The sequence below is a fragment of the Protopterus annectens genome, chromosome 6.part0 (genome assembly GCF_019279795.1).
Source record: "Protopterus annectens isolate FY-2018-M chromosome 6.part0, PAN1.0, whole genome shotgun sequence".
NCBI classification, from domain to species: domain Eukaryota; kingdom Metazoa; phylum Chordata; order Ceratodontiformes; family Protopteridae; genus Protopterus; species Protopterus annectens.
In genome coordinates, this window is record NC_056737.1 from 1,465,192,543 (window position 1) to 1,465,215,574 (window position 23,032).

The 23,032-nt window shown below is 34.7% G+C and overlaps 1 protein-coding gene across 1 annotated transcript in view; it reads right to left on the bottom strand.

Annotated features, from left to right (window-relative positions):
* LRP1B (LDL receptor related protein 1B) overlaps nucleotides 1-23,032 on the bottom strand; it is a gene marked incomplete at its 5' end in the record, with an annotated part of 5,941,474 nt that overhangs the window by 187,304 nt on the left and 5,731,138 nt on the right. The window contains one exon of the mRNA XM_044073672.1: nucleotides 9,148-9,224. Within this exon, the coding sequence (XP_043929607.1) occupies nucleotides 9,148-9,224 (77 nt within the window). The remainder of the gene's footprint in view (nucleotides 1-9,147; nucleotides 9,225-23,032) is intronic.

A 23,032-nucleotide genomic window follows, 5' to 3' on the forward strand; every position in this document is an offset into this window, starting at 1 on the left:
AAAAAACATACAACCATTTCACATTTATATACATCACTATATCAAATATTAGCATGTCAATTGCAGGCCACATGCTCTTCATGAATATCCATGCTAATGCAAAACTTGTCATTCTATCACCTTTCTAAGTTTGTAAGGGCAATATTTTCAAACTGTCTGTAGATTACAAAAAAAATAAATAAATGAAAAAGGCAGATTAACACCATTAAACATAAAACAATGTGTCCATACGCCCCCTATGGCTGCCTACCACTGTGTTAGCTGACACGGTAATGCAGCACTGTTTTCTACACCTCTAGATTGATTCAGATACATCTACTGTCCACCACACCTACTCAGTCCTATCCACATGGATACAACATGGCTCCAGCCATACTGAAGGTGGGTGGCATGGATCTTACTCATTAAAGGGGACCTTTCCCTGTTAACAGTTTAATCATTTAATAAAAAATATATATTTTTTAAATAGGCTTGTTTGCATGAGTTTAAGTTCTGTGCCACTTTGTGCAAACTAGAAATTAAATATAATTAAGGAAAGCCAACTTTTAATGGCTTTCACCTTGTTCAACTTCCATATTAGCTCATGTATGGGGAAAATTTCCCAGTACATAACACAGAACTAACATGGACTCACACCAGGTTGCTGAATCATAACTTGGTTTTGTTACTGGGTAATGTTGGGTTAGGGTGGCAGGTGTGCACTTCATTTGCATGCCACCACAGGTTTTCAGGTCTCGGTGCATTTGCACATGAGTGTGTGCCACTCAGCGCCAGGCCACCGAAACTAAGCCCTGTTCCTGGATAGGGAACAGGGTTTACTTTGAGAAAACAGTGTTATGAAGGCTAAAATGGTGTTATTTTCCATGTTAGCCTTCATAAATACTGACCACTAACACTGCATGGTTAGCAAGGTGAAAAATCTCATGATTTATAGTAGTAGTATAACGAACAAGTATCATGTGCAATACATCAAGTACAGAGGCACAAGGCTAATTGGCCTAACCTCATCATGCTAATTAAAGACAACAGAGACCATTTTGCTTCTGTTAGAGGCTAGGAAGTTCCTCTCATATAACAAAAACTTGTAAATGACAGTAATTTGAATTGGATGATATGTGTTCAAGACTCAGCTTCTCATGGCATCAGGTATTTAAATATGATGAGAGAAATGAAACAGTAGAATATGTAGATGTTGGTATCAGCTATTCTTTGAGTATTAGTTAATGCTTCATTAAAAACAACACCAATATCTCTTACTCGAACAGATGACCTCAATTATGTGAACAAAAAACATTGCTGGTGAAAACTGATAGACAACACTTCACAGTAGAGACTGCATAGCATTTGCTTTTTGTCATTTGTTTAATCCAATGCAATACTTAAGATAAAAAAGCTAATAAAGACATCACCAGACTTTGATGAAAAAGATGCCACCTGTGGAAGTCAAAGGTTGCTATTTGTATTATTTACAACCAGGTGATAAAAGCCCACCCAGATTTTAGTATGTGGTACCAAATATTTAATATTACAAAGTCAAAGGCTGGATGGAGAAGAATAAGAAGTGAACTATGAGAATGCTGCACAATCTGAGCCCATAATCACATCAGTTACAAAAAGGCCTACATATTCTTAAACTAGGGGAGACACGAAGCACAGTCAGAATGTTGAGTATGTCAGTGGAAGGAGCAAAGCATAAGTACATACCTTATAAAAGTGTCCTTTTTAGAAGTAATATATATATGGCTTTCCACAGACAGGAAGACATTTTTAGGAGACGGTGATGTACAAAGTACAGGACACAATCAGCTGATTCCAATCACTTTTTAATGAAATACTGGTTTTTAAAAGCCGATATTTCATTTGTGATCAAACCTAAATGCTGTAGTGCTCAGTGTGTGGTACAAACTGTAGCACTTGCTTGCTACATTCTAGCAAACACTTTGCTACAGTTTAGAAGTAAAAATAATTTTTTTTTTCATTTTTTAATTAAAACTGGAGTGCTGTAGCACCCTGAGCAGGCAGGGTATAAGCTATAGCAACTGTTTGCTACAGTTTAATTTTTTTAAACCAGACCATGGGTGCTGTAGTGCTCCATGCAGGCAGGGTTTATATGGAGATTGACATAAAGGTTCAAGTATTTGTCCTACAGACACAAGATGCAGAATTTGATTCTCATGGGGTAATTGGCTAGACTTAAAATGGCCCACAAGACAGTTAGCCTAGTACTAATCTATGAACCTATCTATCTATAAAAGTAAAAATAGGCTTTTTCTCGGTAGATAGTTGTGCCTACAACAAAAGAACATATTCAAAATGTACTGGACAAATATGAGGAAATTCTTACTGGTTGCTCATTAGCCAACATGGGCAAAACTGATTGGCGAGACTGCTGATATTTTAATCAATATGCATATCCCCATGTTTATTCCAGCAAGTTTGTCACTCTGATTTTACTGCAGTTGCGTACGAACAAAGAGAAAAAAGAACTGTACCAGAAAGAACATTTAATTTTGTTCATTGAAAAACTGTGCAAGTCATGTTTCCATTGTTTCACTGTGCTTGTATCTTTGTTTAAACACTGTTTAAATACTTCAATGTTTATTGAGAAACAGTTTGCTCTCAATGCTTATGAAGATCGTACTTTTAAATTATATACTTATTGGACAACTAGATAATCTTACTATACACAATTATTTCTTTGTAAGGGCAATCTAATGACACAGTGCAATTAAATGGCTTGCTCTCTTATCAGTAGTATAACTAAGGTGGGTTAAGAGGGGCAACAGCCCCAGGTGCAAAGTGTTGGGTGGCATGATCAGCTAATGCCAATCACTCTTTAATAAAGTATTGGCTTTTAAAAGCCGATATTTCATTTGTGATCAAACCTGAATGCTGTAGTGCTTAGTGTGTGGTCCAAACTGTAGCAACTGCTTGCTACATTGTAACAAACACTTTGCTACAGATTAGAAGTAAAAAAAAAAATCTTTTTTTCACTAAACCTGAGTGCTGTAGCAGTCCGTGCAGGCAGGGCATGAACTGTAGCAAACATTTAATTTTTTTAACCATAAAATGGGTGCTGTAGTGCTCTAAGCAGGCAGGGTATATAAACTTTAGCAACTGTTTGCTAAATTTTTAGCAAGCAGTTTGCTACAGTTTAAAAAGATTTTTTTTAAACTAAAACATGAGCACTAAAGTGTTCTGTGCAAGAAGGTATAAAACTGTAGAAACTGTTTTCTACATTTGTAGCAAGCAGTTTGCTACAGTTTAAAAGAAGAAATGCCTTTTTTAATAAACTCTGTTAAAGGAAGATTGGGGTAGGGCACAGAAACTAGACCTGAATGGCTGGTGCTGAGAGGGAGGTGGTTTGTATCATATATCTGGCCACCTAGTGCTCCAGTAGAATAAATGTCTGTTTTTTTTTTCTTTTTTTGCTGGGGGTGTGCATATATCTAACATTAATAAGCCATTCAGTTATGGCTTATTACAGCAAAAAGTTTTTTTTGTTTTATTTTCGGTTGAAGAGCTGAGGAGCAGGGCTATGATTCATAGCACCAGTTCTGGGCACTTGTCTTTTATGCTGAAGGCAAATGGAAAAAAAGGGAATCAAACTCAGGACTATCGTTGGAAGCTCAATAACAGAAGACAGCCTTAATCCTCTTCGATAAGCAGCTAGATATCATTTTTTATGAACTCTTTCTAGCTTCTTATTGCTGCCTTTCAATTCTAGTAGTGTGTACCTGTGTGTGTGTGTGTGTGTGTGTGTGTGTGTGTGTGTGTGTGTGTGTGTGTGTGTGTGTGTGTGTGTTGTGTGTATGAATGAATTCAAATGGAACACAAGGCCAAAAACTTCAACTAAAGTATATTTTGACCTCCAGTTTAACTTCAACTAAAGGTTATTTTGGCCTGCAGTCCTTACTTATATTTAACCATTTATTTCTGCTTAACACAGTTGTTTCCCTAGTTTGTATTTTTCAATAAAAATATATTGTCCAGGTGTAATACTCAACTCCCATCTTCACAACTTTTTCTAAAATTGTGTTACATTCTTACTAATAAAAAATAACTCAGCAGCAGCTAGACTATTATATATGGTTTACTGTGTCTATTGAACAGAAACAGAAGTTAATACATGGAATTATATGTTCAATTATTTGCAAGCTGATGAAAGAGATATTTTTAAATAAAATATATTTTACTGCTGACACGGTGCTTTTCAAATCAGCAGCTTTATACCTCTTTAGATCTTTTAGCAGTCTCCCTACATAAATCTTGTTTCTGCTATTGAGTTATTTAAGTCTTTACTGAAATAATCAGAACTTCAGCACTAAAACTAATCATGAGGAGTCTCTGAAGCACATACTTTTGTTACCCTTCAGGTGTCAAAAGGAAACAAGTGTCTGTGCAGTGCCTGACTGCATGACTGAATAATTTCAACTGTAGTATCTTTAAGTTCAACAGGTCTACCTGGGGATCTGACAGAAACTGGTGGAACTATGGCCTTTGGTGTCTGTGTCAGTATGCAATCATTTGTTCTGCAATGGCATAGCACAATGCTGAAAAAGGATAGGAGTACCATGTTCAGTGTATACTTGTTTGTCATATTTTTCATCTAATTGTTGATTTGATTTCATCCATGTTTTCCAGGACTCCTGTCTGTATCTACTTTTGCTCTGAGCAAACTTCAGTTACTTACCATTAAATAAACTTAGGTAAAGGGTTAGTTTCCAAGCAATTCTCTCTTTTTAAAAGTCATGACTACACAAATTAGTGATGCAAAAAATGTCAGTGTTTTTTTAATATATATGCATATGATGTTCAATGAGACTACAATTAATCAGTGCGTGTTCTCATGATTATTTTATTTAATTTTATTTTACTTTTATTTTTGGTAAGAGTAGCAAAAGGGTCAGTCGCTTTCTTTGAGTTTGTTTAAGTATACCTAAGGGAAGGAAGCAGGAATGCATTCTAATTTACTGAGGACTGATTCCATGACCAGAAGGAAAATGTGTCTTTGCAACTACACACACACACACACACACACACACACACACACACACACACACACACACACACACACACACACAAGAAATAGTAATGACAGCATACTTAACACAGAATATAAACAGCAGACTTTCACATGCACATACATCCAGATGAATTTGAACAAAAGACAACAATCAAAATAATATTTTTCTTCCTACAATGTCAGCATTACACCAAATGATAAAAATAAGTCTTATCATCACCAATATTTTTTGATGACTCACACTCATGTGCAAAAAAACAGCAAAAATGTAAGATGGTAACATAGAATACTGACTTCCCTTCCTTTTTATTATTGAAAAGTGAAAAATAAAACAGTTAAACATTGGAATATTAAGCAACAGTAATAAACAGTCCAAAATTTTAGATGCTAATTCCTCTTCTATGAATGTACTGAAGAAACAAACTCAAAATCAAACAGGCTACCAAACCAGAATAACTCAGCTTTAATTTATGAATAGTGCTTTTGTCCACTAATTGGACTTTAACAGATTAACTTTTCAACAACAGCTTTAAGCCATGGAAAAGTAATATAAACATAAAAAGCACAAAGCAGCATAAATCATGATTGACAATCTGGCTTTGTATTACTGTAGTACCTCAGAGGCCGTTCTCCACAGATGTGGGCTGACAGGTGAAAGGGGCATGCTGTCGTATGGGAAACATGCATGATTCACAGCCATGTAGATACGGCATGAATATTGCTTGTCTGTTTGTACTTTACCCTTTTCTTCCATGTAGTGTGATCTTGGAGTTGGTATATTTAATTAGTGGGGGTGCATGAGGGGGTGTAGTAGGGGCTTCCCCCTGCAAGAAATAGGGAAAAATTATATTTGCAGTTATAGTGTTATTATTTTCCCCCTTCGAGATTGCACTATATTGAGGAAAAGGGTAAACTACGAATAGACAATGAATATTAATTCCGCCATCAGTATGAATATTATGTATTTACTAACATGTCACTGATGTTGGACAGTGGGCGCTGTTTACGCAGGACTTGCTGCTTCTCATTCTACAAGGTACTACTGTAGTAGAAAGCCGACATCCTCATACATAGCAGTGAGCCTACCCTACAATTTAAAGCTAATCTCATGCAACACAAGTCATTTTTTCATTTCACTCTAAAATAAGAACCAGAAAGAGTACTAATAAAACAAAGTCCAAACAAAAGGAAGTATACAACTAGTAATTAACTCCTAGACTGTCTTCACACATGAACAAGGTGTTGCAAAACTCCCTTCACTAAAGGCTATTTAGAACCCAGGTGACAAAAATATTAGAGAGCAGAAGTGAAGAAGAGAAGGAGTGTGTGTGTGTGTGTGTGTGTGTGTGTGTGTGTGTGTGTGTGTGTGTGTGTGTGTGTGTGTGTAACAACAGGCACACAAATCAAGGAAACTGTACCCATTGTTGTAACCTTGGAAAAGATGCAACATAAACAAACATCTCAGACAAAAATACAATCAAACTCAAAACTTTAATTATAAGTGTATTAAAAACAAACTACAGAAAAATGCTTTCACACATATGGTTCAATTAAAATGAGGCTCTATAAAATCAATCATACACTAAAAGCAGGAAAAAATCAATAAAATATGTGGAAATACTGCACATGACTATACATATGTATATGTTGTAGAAGAGCATGGCAAAACTATTAATAAAATTATTTCTGGTGCATTTTCCTGAGCTGAAGTATGCATTTAACTGTACAGCCAAATTAAGTCCAGTGAGGTTGTAGACATTAAAGAAGTGTTTCCATTCCAGCTCCTTTTTGTCAAGAACGGCATTAGAGTTGCCCTCCAGTAGACCCATCCTGATCGTGTGAAAAGCAAAATAAGAATGAACTGATGTTTCAATGCAGTGCTTTGTAAGAGGATTATAATTTCAGATGTGTATTGGGCTGTCCTCCTTTTAGACTTAGAAATAGTATGTAAAGAAAAAAAAATTATATATATATATATGGTTTTACTTTGCAATCTCAAAATACTGAAATCTCAAATTTCAGTATTTCGAGACTATAAAGTTGAAAATGCAGTTACGTGAAACTGCATAATAGTGAATGTGGAAATGTCGCATTCGCCATTATATGTTCGCGTACATGACGTGCGGTGCGGTTTATGGATTTAGATGGGGTATGAGGTAAGTGGAGTTTTTGTAAGGGTACTGGGTAGGGAATTTAGTGCATGCGAGTGTGTGTAGTGGTGAGTTTTATGTGTTTGCATGTTTAGTGCGACCTTGGAGTTAGTATATTTAAGTATGGGGGTGCAGGAGGACTTGCTCACCTGCTTTTAGCAAGTTCGTTTGTGTGTGTGTTAGTTTTGTTGTGTTTGTGTGTGTTGGTTTGGTTTTCTGTAGTGTCGGCAGGTAGGTGTATTTGTGTTTGTGTGGTGTAGTGTTTTGTTTATGTAACGTTCGTGGTTTGGAATTTCACAGTTTTAAATTTTCGGGTTTTTGATTTTTCGGCTTTATAGTGTCGAGATACTGAAATTCGATATTTCATTATTTTGAGATTATAAAGTGAATTTATATATATATATATATATATATATATATATATATATATATATATATACACACATTGTCACTGAGAGCACTGCGTTCTGTAAACAATCTGTTGACTGTTAGAGGTCTCAGTCACCATGATGTTATATTTCTTATCCATACTGGGGCTGATGAAAAAAATCTCTGCAGCTCATGAACTCACAAAAGGTACAGATGGGGCCCTCATTTATAGGTGCAAAGCCTCTCTATGCTCTACTTGTTGAATGTACCTTCTTAATAAGACTTGATATACAGAGGGAGAGATAGACAGAAAGATAGACAGCTAGATAGATAGATAGATAGAGGCATGTACAACTCTAAAAATCTGTGCTTGAGTAGTAAGAAGACTTGACCCAGGAGTCTCTGCATCCACTACTGTCTTCCCCTTTCCCTTACTACAGGATACAAGTGTACATCATTGTAAATCTTTGAATGCTAACATTGTTACCATCCTCCTTCTTTTAGGCTGCACAGATAATCTGTGGGCACTAGATTATTGTACTGAACAGAAGTATTGTGTTTGTAATGGTTCACTGACAATAAACAGTTCCCTCAGGCACTGCGCAATGTCATTATTTTCCTTTAAAGTCACATATTGGTACATTTTGTTTATTGACAATCTGATCCAAGTGTTGCTTTTCCCAAATAGATTTTTAAGGAGAAAGACTGACCATATATTAAAGGCTGCTCATTTACATTGTGCTATGCTTTGTTTTTCGTTTTTCTTTTTTTAACTCTTTTTTTGTAGGTTTGTTCCTTCCAAGTATCATTGAATTTAGGTTTAAAAATCACAAACGTCCATTCTGTAGCCACTGGCATGGAGGTAGAAATAAAGATGCTCCACCAATTAACTTCATGAAGATAAATTTTATGAACTCCACAATTTCATTTTTTGGCATGAGTTTACATTACACAAGGCTTGCAGCAGGCAGTGGGTAGCTCCATTTTAGAACGACATGCTTTATGAAATGGCAGTAGAACACAGAATGTGATACCCATCCACTGTTTACAGTATATATTTAATGGATACATTTTGCCCCTGGGGCAACCAACTGCAAATTGTGCAACTGAGCAAGTCAATTAGCAGTAAGAGGAAAAATTAGAGAAAATAGAATCTTGTAAAACATTTTAATAATACTGGTCAGAAAATGTGAATATTGATTTTAAATTGTACCTAATATAGCGTTGTCGCCTCACAGTAAGACGCTGTCCGGTTCGACTCTCAGCTAGAGTGTCTTCTGCGTGGAGACATGCGTGAATGGGCGTACCTTCGTTGAAGGTTGTGCGTCAGGGCTAGCAACTCAGCACGTAAAAATCAACTGCCAATCATTAGGGCACCGGAGTTCCGCTGTGGCGACCCCTAACCAGGAAAAGTCGAAAGACACAACAACAACCTAATATAATAGGAGTTAAACAAAAGTAAAAATCACTTTTATGGGAAAAATAATTTCCTGTTTCATAATGTCTTTTTCAATATGAATTAATGGAATACATCAATGCAGCACCCAAACAATTTTGAATGGCATTAGTAACAGCCACAAAAAATGAGAATGAGGTACTTACTTGCACTTGCATTATCAGACTTACTACTCTTTGGAGCCGGCCTCTCACACTGCTTGCCTGACCAGTTGGCTGAACACCTAAAAAAAAAATTCCAATTGAAAAGATAAATTAAAAAGTAATATTGGTCTGTCCTGTTAAAATAATAGCAGATATTAATGTAATTACTAACTGGGTAATTACATTTCTAGTTCTGTTGAAGATGTTCTAAACCATTCTAAACGTTGTACAATGACTAGTCATAATACATTAAGCATGTTTTTTGTGTGTGATTTCCTCAGCATGGTAGCTGACTCACAAATAATCATAATTTGCAAAACGCTAAGATTTTTATATGTGATAATATTTAACTTGCTTTTTATTAAGCATCATACACAATTCACAAACACTGTTGTAATTCGGCTGTCACAAATGTGAATCCTAATTTAATGTGTTTCTGCACAACAAACTAAAGTGGATCATCGATTTAATATGCACTTATTTGCTTACTCGGCTTCTAAAAGGAGTCTGCTTCACAAACCTGAAATCCCACTTACCCAACATTCACATAACTGAGACGATAATGTCGAAAACTCAGAAGACCGACTGCTCTGCTAAGAAGACTGACTTTCAACTCTAGATGAGTAACCGCTTGGCCAAAAAAAAAAAAAAAAGAGCAAATTAAACCTACCCATGTGAGTGGCTTCACACCCCCCCCCTCGCACCTCCCCCTAACTAAATTTACCAATTCTGATATTACACTACCATGGAGGTAAGGGGCAAGGATCAACATGTTGGCCAGTTGGTTACTTACCTGGAGTTGAAAGTCAGTGTTCCGAGAAGTTGGTCTTCTGAGTTTTCAGCTTTATTGTCTCAGTTATATGAAAGTCGTGTAAGTGGGATTTCAGGTTTGTGAAGTAGACCCTCTAAAAGGCATGCAGCTTAAATCACAGTTTTACTATAAATAAAATTGAAGGAATAGTTTTGCTCATAATTCTCTGAATTGATGCAACCAATATACCATAACCCATTTAACTTTTATAGTTTTATCCTGCATCTATTTTTCTAAAATTGACATAATTTTCCCTACCTTATAACATAAACGTTTTCATGCAAAACAGTTGCAGTGCAAGCCTTAGAAGATATGCTTGATCCTTAAAAGGTATGCTTAATGATAAAAAAGCTTGTTCACTCCCTCTGGAACAGCTGTATTTCTCTAAGGACAAAGCTGATGGCGGATCAATTATTATCTAATATAAGTAAACAGATACAAGAATCGGAAGGCCAGTATACCCTATCAGGATTTATAATATTTATTCTAATTATGCATCATGAATCAATTATTTTTTCTCTATTCTCTTATTATCAATAAAACTAAAAACACCTAGCTGTGCAGTAGCAGTGCATGCAACTGATGGTCTTAACATCTTCTGCTGACATGCTATCAGGCTATTTTTTACTGATATTCTCTATTTTAACCCCACAGATGTGAGGGAATATGTGAGGTAATTAACAACTCTCTAGTGCAGTAGTTTTAGTTCAGTTTGATTTGACTGTGTCAGAATACAAAATTAATAAACGGACAATAAATTTTAAATGACAAATGCTACTAATTGTTCTTTTTTCTGTCCATTATGGTTTTGTAAGAACACTGGACTAGATCACTTTATTTGTTTAAAAAAATTGTGAATTCTAGAAAATATAATAGTTAATAAATATAATATATTCAGTGCCCATTTAATGCAGAAGAGCAAAATGGATGGACAGTCCTGTGAAAAAATTTATTTATTTCATTCTTAACCAGGTAATTCTTTTGCTGTTTTTTGTATCCTTCATTTCCGATTACTGTCATTCAATCCAACAAATTCATTAGTGACAGTCTGTATAAAGTGACAACCGGCCATAAGATAAGAAGATTTTTTTTATGTTACTGACTAAGAGTTCTTAAAAATAATGAAATAAATACTTGCAAATTGATGAGACTAGATAAGAACAAGCTCAGAAAGCATTTGTAACTTTGCTACATTTCTCTGAAAAAGATATTGATAAGAACAATATGTTTTAGTTCCTTCCCAAACTTCAAAAAGTTATGTTGTTCACCTGAGACGCCTACTGTTTTTTGGAAAATGTTACTACATTAATTGAAAGTTAGCACTTAAAGACTTTTATGTTTAGATTGGTTTAATATCATATTTTTGAAAATGTTTTTTACAAGTACTTATATACTCAAAAAACATTGTCGAAAGTTATGTTAGTGACTGATGAAAATAATGAACGAAAAAATGTCTACAATTCAAAATCGAATTGCTGACATTTTTCAAACTTACCTCCACATCTGGTGTCATGCAACACACATTTTGCAGGGGGGAAAACTTCCTGTGCACCCCACATCCCCTGCTACTTACATATATAAACTCCGAGACTGCACTTCAGTGAGGGAAAGGGTACATTTCACGATCCCCACTATAGTGTGATCTGCATTCAAAATGTTGAATCCACAATAGCGGATGCTAGTGTGCATTCACTGTTGTGACTTCAACATTTTTTTTCACTCATTTCAAATGTTGAAAACTTCCTTTCAGGATTACATGTTTGCACTTTGCAGCAGAGACTTTACATCTTAATTGTAATCCATTTAGATTCATGATTTTGTGACTCTATATATTTTCTTACAAAAACTCTTTCCATAAGTTCTCAAAAAGATATTTAATATTTCTGCTTGATATTATTAGCCTTTATAGCAGCACTCAACATTAGCTTGGCATCAAGGCTCATCAACTGTTCCTGGGGATATGCTCTGGGCCAGCTAAAGTTTCAAGGTAAATATTTATTTATCTAGTTAGTTAGCTAGCTAGTTAGTTAGTCAGTTTTTATGTGAAATGGATTATCACATTAAAGATTTTTGCCATGGATGATCCCTATGCCTCATTCTCTACATGAGCCAACTTTGTTATGATATTGCTCGATTTACATATATACACACACGCACACACACACACACACACACACACACACACACACACACACACACACACACACACACACACACACACACACACACACACATATGGGTGTTTTGATAATAGTGTAAACAGTTTGTGGTCGATATCTGTTTAGTTGACTGCATTTGGTTAGCTAATCAGAAGGATGACAGGTGTGTTTGACTGCAAAATTTTTTGGGTTGGAAAATATAAGAATATATAATTTTCCAGCACTGTTTTCTGTTTTTTGGTGTTTTTTTGACATTTTGTATTTTTTGGCACAAGTGCAGTAGTATGTTGACATTCATGTTTTCAAAATTTCAAAATGATGCTGTCAATGTTTAGGTCATTCACTTATTTCTGGTAATCCCATATATATATATATATATATATATATATATATATATATATATATATTATCTAGACAATCTTGAAATACTGAAATGTCGAATTTCAGTACTTCGAGACTGAATAGTCGATAGTGCAGTTACGTAAAACTGCACTATCTCAAATGCAGAAATGTTGAATCTGCTGTTGTGGTGTCACATTCATGACGTGAGATGCGGTTTGTGGATTTTGCTGGGGATTTAGGTAAATGGTGCTTATGTAAGGGTATTGGGTAGGGATTTTAGTGTGTGTGAGTGTGTGTAGTGGTGTTTTTTGTGTGTTTTGTGTGACCTCAGAGTTAGTATATATAAGTAGGGGGCTAGGGTGTGCAGCCCCCCACATGGGGGGTGCAGGAGGGCTAGCCCCCCCTGCTTATAGGTATGGTAGGTGTGTTTGTATGTTATGTTGTGTTTGTGTGTGTTGTTTTGTTTGTTGTAGTGTGGTTATGTAGGTGTATATGTGTTTGTTTATGTGGTGGTGGTGGTGTGTGTGTGTGTGTGTGTGTGTGTGTGTGTGTGTGTGTGTGTGTGTGTGTGTGTGTGTGTGTGTGTGTGAGTGTGTGAGTGTGTGTGTGTGTGTGTGTGTTTGTGTGGGGTGTATGGTCGCAATTTCGCAGTTGTGGGTTTTTGGGTATGTGGAATTTCGACTGTACAGTCTCGAAATACTGAAATTCAACATTTCAGTATTTTGAGATTGTCTAGTGAATATATATATATATATATATATATATATATATATATATATATATATATATATATATATATATATATATATATAGCAAATTGGCAAGGGACAACTGTTATGATGTCCATGGATGATCAACACAAATGCTGATCTGTGTACCAGTCTGAGATTGCTGTTACAATGGGGAAGATAATTTCCCTCTTCAAGTTGGTATATATAAGTAGTAGGGGGTATGTGAGCACAGGGGAATTGCTCCCATGCAAAAACATTGATTTTTGATTTGCATGCTTCACAGTTATGTCTTCAAGCATGCATGTTTTATTGTTGAGCTTCTGAAATCAATGTTTATTTGTTGGTCGATTTATTTTGATGTAGTCTGAGTTAGATTAACTTGTGTATACCCATAGTTTATTTACTTAATATACATAAATGGAGTCATTTTTATATATATCTAGTTTAGCAATTTAGATATATTTATCGGTAGGGGAGGCATCCATGGCATTATACAGTTTCTTTCATATATCTCTAGGCACAGGTTTTTTTTTCATATTTTTTTATTCTTGCACTACTAATTATTTAAGTCACACTTTAGAAACTAAATTTACTCACAAAACCATCATCCTCCCTATTTTCTTTCTTCTTTGACATATGTGGAGTTAAGAGCCAAAAGTTTATTAATTTCTACAAATGATATAATGCGCGAAGCTACTAACATTATTTCTATATTTGTATATCATGGTTAAACCATAGAAGATGTCATAAAGGGTTACTGGTCATTTTCTGACAAACCAGTTCTGATCTGTGAGAAAATATTCTCATTTGATTTCTTATTACAAAGGCAAAAGTATGAGAGATCATATTATGCATTATGTCTTTTTTGTAAGACAGTTTCCCCTACAGTGGTACATATTTCCTGTGGCAGATATTCATTTTGACCTTCCATTTTTCCTACTTTTTCAAAAATTTATGGGGTCTTCTTTATCACACCAAGACAAGATTCCTGATCTTTTTAAGGGATACTTTGCATCCTTTGCTGATCCTGCAGCTGACATTATACTGGTAAAACTAAGTATAAGAATAATTTTATGCTACAGGATGATATCAGCGATATTAATCAAAGTTCTACTATGGATTACTGAATGGATAAACTGTGGGCAACAGTAATACAAAAAACAGTGACCAAAACATAGAGGGGCATAAAAGCTAACTTCAAACATTTTTGCAGTAAGGAAAAGCTTCGGTGCACTCCCAATGTAGATGGAAAGCCTATATACCCTGTGACCTTATACATATATATATATATATATATATATATATATATATATATATGGATCTACTTTAGTAGATCAAATTGGCAAAATGAGACTGAAATTGCTCTAAGAACAAACGGTTAACATGCCAAACTTATGAAAAGCTACTGCACATGTCAAATAACAGTCGAACTTCTGAATGGAGATCACAGAGCATTCAGAAAAAAATAGCTGCTACATTTAAAGTCATATATTAACACAGAAATGTAAGTTAAAAAGTTCTGTATGGAGATTGTGGTACAGTGAGGATTGGGAAATTTACCTTTTCCCCACTGTAATGCAATCTTGGACTTGGTATATATAATTTGCAGGGGGTGTGAGGGGGCAGCCCCCCACATGAGGTGGTGCAGGGGGCGTGCCACCCTACAAATGCATTGAAAAAATTACATTTACGTGTCAAAATATGTGTTTTTGTAAGTGGTCCATGAACTCCATTCAAAAGCTAGAGTGCTGTTTGACATGTGCAGTAGGTTTTAGTTGTTCCTAATTTTGGCTTGGTAAACATTTGTTCTTACAGCAATTTCGGTCTTCTCTATAATTTAAATGTTGTCATTTTGTCAATTTGATCTACTAAAATGTATATATATATATATATATATATATATATATATATATATATATGTACACACACACACACACACACACACACACACACACACACACACACACACACACACACACACAGAGAAAGATCAATTCCATGATGCAACAACTCAAAGAAGAGAGTGACTAAATTCATTGGGAGATTTCTCACTTCTTAGAGTTGTTACATCATGAAATTAATATATATATATATATATATATATATATATATATATATATATATATATATGTATAGATATATATATATATTATGTAATGAAATTCTTAAGCAGTTACTCATTTATAATGGTAGCATTTTGATTAGCAAGACTAATGCTTTAATGCCTCTTGCCTTGGATATGAAATGTAATTTAAAAAAAAATAATTGCTTATTTCTTTGTTTTTATTGGGCAGTTTTAACTGGTTGTAATTGCTTCCTTTTATGTTTTGTGTTATTTTGCATTTTTTTAATATTCCCCAAATAGCTGTTAGCAATAATGCCAGGGGTTAATAAAGCCTTCTTTTTTTCATATTAGTGACAGTTTTGTAAGACGCCTCACTAAAATTTCATAACAAGTTTTGTATTATATCAATATCATGCAGAACAGTCTGTAAATGCTTTTTACCCCAATGTATCACTTAAACCAGGAAGCCCCCTTTTGAGCACATTAACCTTCCACTTTGCAGGTAAAGCTTAAATCCTCATTTGCCCTTAGGTAATCTCTACTATTCTTTCTTACAGTATTTCCTTCTCCTCTTATTAGCTCCTACCCTCTCATTGTATGCTTTTCTCCAAATAGCCATGCCATTCCATACTCCTTATCAACTCCCCCTATGCCTCCTTTTCATTCTTGAACACTGTTATTTTTTTATCTAGGTACTAAGTTCAGCACTAACCATTTATGTCAGACATTTTAATTTTATACACTTCAAACCTAATGGTTGATTTTACTTTATAATTCTCCTGTATCTCTGTTCTATAATCTGCTACTATGCATTACATCCACTCCCGAGCTTAGCCTGAAAATGGTACACATTTGGTTCAGTGTTTTACCTCAGTTAACAAATTATAAGTTAAGTAAATAAAGAAAGAAACAGTCATGGCTTTTATAACTATTAGGAAAGTGAGCAAATCATGTTTCATTGTATTACAATCAGTCTCAAAATCATGTTCTGTGATATACCGTTAGCTGCATAATGCTTCAGCCAAGAATTGTCAAATGTTAGATTCATTTCACAGAAAACATTCTTGAAAGGAATATATCAGCTGATAACCATAGTCAATTAAAAAAATGGTACAAACCCAACAGATATAAAAAAATATTGCAGTCAAAAAATGTTAGTCTGTTTAAAATATAAAGAATGACAAGCCATAGGTCAGTTCATTTCAAAAATATTATCTCTATTTAAAACAATTAGTTTGGGCCAGAGCAGTAAAAACATGGCACGGATCAAACAGCACATAAGAGTGGACCCAGGCCAGCACATACGTAAATACATTTGAAATTTATCATTTTTAATTACTACTTGTCTGTAATTTCATGCTCTGTTAATCTTGGTAAGACTTTGCAATAATAAATGTCAAAGAAGGCTGCATGAAAATGTGACTTATCCAAGGAGAGGGGGAGTCAATGTCCTTTATCTAGCACCCTACAATGCTCTACCTACTGTAGCTTTAACTGGGTGCCATTGGCAAAGGCAGTCCATTCAGACTTGACATTTTAGACAGACTAGATTAACTGAATATACAGATATGATTTTTTTTATTTTAATCATGTAATTAAACAAAATTTTAAAAAGTATACATGAAAAGGCTAACTTGAATATGTTCACATACATCTGTGTGTGTGTGCGTGTGTGTGTGTGTGTGTGTGTGTGTGTGTGTGTGTGTGTGTGTGTGTGTGTGTGCACGCGTTTGTTTGCATGAATGTGTGTATATGTGCACATGTGGTCTGATAGAGACATCTAACTTAAAAAGCAGAAACAGATATTCTGAAAGTGAATGTAAAAAAAGAAATTATACAGTCATGAAATACCATTAAAATAAATCTGATTATCACCAATAAAAATGTAATTGTAGAAGGTATAAGTAGCCAAATGTTTCCTGCATTTTGACTTCTTTGTCTATAGATGGTTCAGTGCATATATAAATCAAAATAATCATCAGATCTGTTGGCATGCTAGCTATCACTGCAAATACATAACGTAATTAAATTCTTCCAAAAATATGGCCAAATTGGACTAGCAAGAATTTGCATATGGCTTTTCTTTTCAAAAAATGTTATGTGAAAGTAAATCATAGTTGGAAAGATGAAAAAAAATGACAATTTCCGCGTCAGTAGTTTTTGACCATGCATTCATCGTTCCCTACTTACTATGGTTCTATTCATTTCTTAATATCATATCTGTATAAGTAAAAGTTAATTTCATTCAGTTTAACAGGAAAGCACATCCAATCTGTTTTCATTGTCAAGATGTGAAGTTGCTGACAACACTGTTACACAAATGCCATCAATTTAATTTCATTTCATATCATATCATATCATATTTTGCATACATTTTGCAGTCAGAAAGGAAGTTTTGTAACTTTTACCAGTTAAAGACTATGGACACAAACTCCATATCAAATTAAATAATGAGCCTGTGTGTATTCCACTCTGGATGATATCATCTCGGTGTTATCTGGTCATGTTCATTATTCCAAGCCATTGGCCATAAACATTGGCTTCACAGAGCATTATCAGTTTCAAGACAACATTAGAGTACAATTAGAAGAACTAAACAGCCAGATAAGAATGATGCTTTAGTTAGTGTTTTATTTTAAACAATTTATTAAATTATACAAAGTGAAGAAATGAAGAGAAACTAGGCACAATTACTTATTTCAATATAGTATTGATTTTTCTGAATTTTCACTGCAGATGATAATTTGCAGTGACGAATGAGTTGTTTGGTTTATAATTATATTCTTGTTCATCAAGGCTGAGTTTCGCAACAGAATGACAGCAGCAAGAAATGTCAATTAAAAATTAGAAAAGCAATTTTAGAAGGTCAAAAGATGCTTTCCTACAATCACAGTATGCGGTGATGCAATGATGCTTTCTTGAATGCTGAGGCAAGAAACTCTGCTATCCATTTTTAATACCAGTTTCACTTCATGTTATAAACAATACAGTGGAGAGTGGACAGTACAAATAAATGTCATTCACAGGAAAGCCATGTTTCTCAAGAACCATGCATGGTATAAAATGATATGAAAGCAAGACACATATAATAAGGTTATAATTTCCATATAAAAGAGTAAAAAACAATGGTTCCTGTGCAAGGAGTTTTTTAAGCCATATACCTATTTAGACTGTTTATTTTTTTTTTCAGTATTGCAAAAATAACATATATTTTCGTGAAATTCCAAGGGTACTCTGATTTAAAGATTTATGAAAATGGTATAGTATATAACATATTGCATGTGTTAGGCATACCGCCGGAGTGTTTGTCACAGGCAGTATGAAGTGGATGCCCTGCAATTTTGAACACCATTACATGTTAACTATGCTGTATTAAAAAGTAGAAACAAAAGTGTCAGATCTGTGTTATCTCTGGCGATCATACTCATTTGAATGACATTCAAAATCATATAACTACGGTAATCATAGCATTGATCTTTGGCATGTTATTTTGTTTTTCTGCTTTTATAAAGTTAAATTAGAAACAACTTTCCTATTTTAGAAATGAAAATTGTTTAGTGTCCTTTTTTTGACACATGCAAATGTATACAGTAAGTGCGAATGAATAGTGTACTGATCGCACTGACTGCAACAACCCTGCTGAGTTTGGGTTTTTAAAAATCAGAAAAATGTTACAAAAAAGAAGAAAGAAAGAAAGAAGACAAAGACATGCATAGATTTCATTGAACTTCCATATGTACTTTAATAACCATTTTTGGTAGCTCCTAAACACTTGCAGTGGCATATATCAATATATAGCCGAGCATTTATTGTTTTCACCACTACTGACCTTTAAAAATACATCTGTAATCTCTTATTTAGCAAGGCCTTCTCTCATATACAAATAATAAAATAATAACATTTATTCTCATTATTTTGTCATCACTCAAGCTCCTCAAACATACTATTAGTCCTGTACGTACTGAGATTTTTAGAAGAAAGGAAAATGGAATGCAGGGAGTAGCAAATCCTCAGACATGTGATGTTTACTACATGCAATTATATCAGATTTTTACATACTTACACCAGAATGAATGTTTATTACAAAAGTATGTGAACTGTGCACTCTCAGCAAAGTATATCGTTTACCAACTTCAACCCAGCTTTAGGAGCCAAAATTAGCTTGCATTGTTTGCCCTCAGACTGTTTTGGAACTGGCATAGTTTATTAGGAATTCCAAAACATTTTTGACAATGCAATATATGATTTTTGTTCTCAATATTTTTTGCAAAATTGGTCTGTTTAAACTTTTTCTAAATCCCTCTGATAGAATCTTTATGTGGTTTTAATTTTGCTCTACAATATGTTGTATACAGAGTTGTAATTTTAAAGTTTGATTTAAGGGATATAACCATTTTATAATCCTTATTTTAATAATTTCTGCAGAATTTTACATGCAGTTTTCATTTTTATTTTGTCTTTTTTGATTTCCTCTGAAATTTGATCCGTATCAGAAGTATAAGACACGTATCATATCTGTGAATCCAGAACACAATGACTATAGACTTGGCAGGCAATAATGTATGATTTCTGTAATATTAATGATGTCATCCAGTATCCAGGTCATGTGGGGGGTCATATACCATGTTTGAGATTGATATATTTCTGTGGGTATGATTTATGGTACTGCAACCTTGAACTGAATATATATTTCTCACACGGCTCACTTCATTACAACTAAAGCATACAAAATCATGCAACCAGCCATTATATAGAGTTTGTCGAAGTCCTAGTCTGTGAATGCATTGTACTGGAAAAAAAATGCATTGACAAACAAAATGCAGTATTTAAGACAGAATGAGAGCAAAAAAAGCTTAAGAATATAACTTCAGCAGAGTCCCAGCAGTTGTTACTATTCTCTTACTCTATGTTAATTCCAGTTCCTGAGGTAAGCTATTCAAGATTTTCTCCTGATAGTAAACATTTTTTAAATTATATTACCTACAGTACAATTTAACATTATGCTTGCTATTGAATTAGTTATTTAACTGAAACTAAGTCTCAGTCTACATTCGGTCACTTTTTTCTCTATGTGTGTTTAACTATGGGGCGGCATTTGGGGGCATGAGGTTAAGTCAGTAACTAGCTGTTGTTTTGCAGATGGTTTTGTTGGGAAGGTTGAGTCTCCTACCCGTGGCCAACGTTTTCAGACTTTCCATGCTCTCAGTGCATATTTCTCAATTTTGTACAGAGTCACCAATTAGGACATTTGATGAACTCTGTATGATGACTGGTTACATGATTTCATATGATTCAATTGTAATGTAGGGAGCCTTCTCACACTTGCACATGCAAACTCAATATTTTTTGGTTACGGTCAACGTTTTGCACCATTGTTGCTAATATTTTCAATGTCCTTTATCAAATGGTTCCAAGATACTCCTTTAATAGGTTTGTAAGCTCTTACTAGGCATGCAGTCCACGAGACTATTAAGGACCAGAGTGATTTGTGCTGTGATACTCTGCCTGCCAGCACTTTTCATTTATTCAGTTCGCTTGCCTGTTTTTGTATTTTTTGAGACTATTAAGGAGCCTAGTCCAAAATCCCAAATACTCCAAAGGACTGTCTGCTTATGTGACTTAATGAAGGTCACACAGTAAGAAAATGAAAGACCGATGAAATCAAACACAGTACCACAGGAAGTAGCTCAATAACAGATCACAGCTTTAATCATATTTGCCAACTTCTGCAATTTCTTTATGGGCTCTGATGGTATGGCAGAACCCTAGTTTGACACACAATGGGGAGAGGTTTCCCTTCTGTTCTGGAGCAGCCCTGCACTCTGGAGGCCTACAATTCTCTAAACACAGGTCCCTGATTCTTTCTCTCTGCTGTACACTTCCAAAAGTATGGAACTAGGCAAAGAGCCATCACACTGTGGCTTTCAGTGGTATTTTTCACCTGTGCTAAATCCAGCATGTTAATGTACATCTGCAGACTTAGCAGGCAAAGTATGGTTTCTGAGATATGGTGGGCCAGAGCACTTAGAGCACTTTCTTAATGATTTCACTCCCACATATCTCAAGAACTTTCCCAGCCCAGGCCTCCCCCAGAGCTTGACAGATGATCTCCCCACCTCATCAACACTGTCACTCCTCACCAGGGTAGACATAAGTCAAACCCAGGTCCTCGGGGACATGCATTCTCATTTTCTGTGAGGAATACAATACCAGTCTTCACAATTTCAACCATACTCCTGAATAAAAAAAAAGTAATATTTGCTGTGTCTGAAGATACTGATACACACAAAAGTCAAATTCAGCACAACAAATGTGGATCAAACATATCTATACTTTTTGATCAGTATGTTTATAGATAACCATTAGGAGTGACCACATTTGTTTAATGTTAAACCAGTCATAGTTCTTCACGTTTATGTCTATGTATTATGTATATCTGATTCCCTGATGTATGATCACCCTTACATAATGTCTCAGTCAAAACATACAGACAAAAGTAAGATAGAACATACAAAAGGCCAAATTACCAAAACATCAAACCTATAAAAGATGGAAAAAGGAAAGAAGTTCCTTTTCCAATCTTTACACTAAACTGCCCCACCATAATAATAGCCTCTAATTTGTATGAATAGTGCCTCAACTCAGTAAAGCATGCTAACCCTAACCCTGATTTAGCTCCAACCCTAATCACAGGCTATACCTTAAAAAAAAACTTCTAGTAACACTACCACTATACAAGATACACGCAGACAGACAAATATGTACCAAAACACACAGCAAACGTGAAATCTATCCCCTTACCAAACCTTGACCTTAACTCTAAAATACACACATTACAATAGTGAGCCTTTCTTTTTGTGATACTGAGAAAATCAGTCATATATCCTGGCTATATGCCTCATCTGTCCTATCAAATCCCATGTTTCAGTACAGAATGTCACACATTTGCATCTGGAAAGGCGGCAACCCAAAGCAAGAGCATTGGTTGGTAAGTTTAATGATTTTAACTCCTTATTCAATCCTAAACCTTTGTACTGTTATTAAAACAGTCAATGAAATGTATCACAAAGTAGAAATTCTGTGACTAATTGATCAATACATATATTCTATTATTAGGTCATTTTTGACTGTCATTACAGCAGCCCAAACTGTGTAATACATGTGAAACGTTAGAAATATTTATAGTCTTAGGAAAAAAAAAATATATATATATATCTATATATATATCTATATATATATATATATATATATATATATATATATATATATATTTTTTTTTTTTTTTTTAAGGAGAATGTAAAAATGTTTTTGGCGTTTAACACTGCATGAATGCACATTTGTGTAGAACGGTTCCTTTCAGATTCTTGAAATCATAAAACCTCAAAATTCATATGGTCAAGACCATATGATCAAAGTTTTAGAACTTTAAAATTCTGAATGGAGATCTGCATGCGGCACAGAACGGGAGATTTCCCTTTTCCTCACTGTAGTGCAATCTCGGAGTTGGTACATTTAAGTAGTGGAGGTGCGGTGGGCACGGGGAGGATTGTCCGCCTGCAGAAAAGTTTAAACAGTTTTTTTTTTTTTTTTTATTTTGGATTTGTTTTGGAATTTCGATATTCTGAAACATCTATCATATGGTCTCGATCATATGACATTCAATGTTTCGGAATGTCGAGATTCTGAAGTGAATCTGTGCAGAAGGCATGGTTAAGACCAATTAGAAATTCTGTAGAAATAGCTGAGCACAGTAGGATTGCAGGTAATGTTTTATTTATGG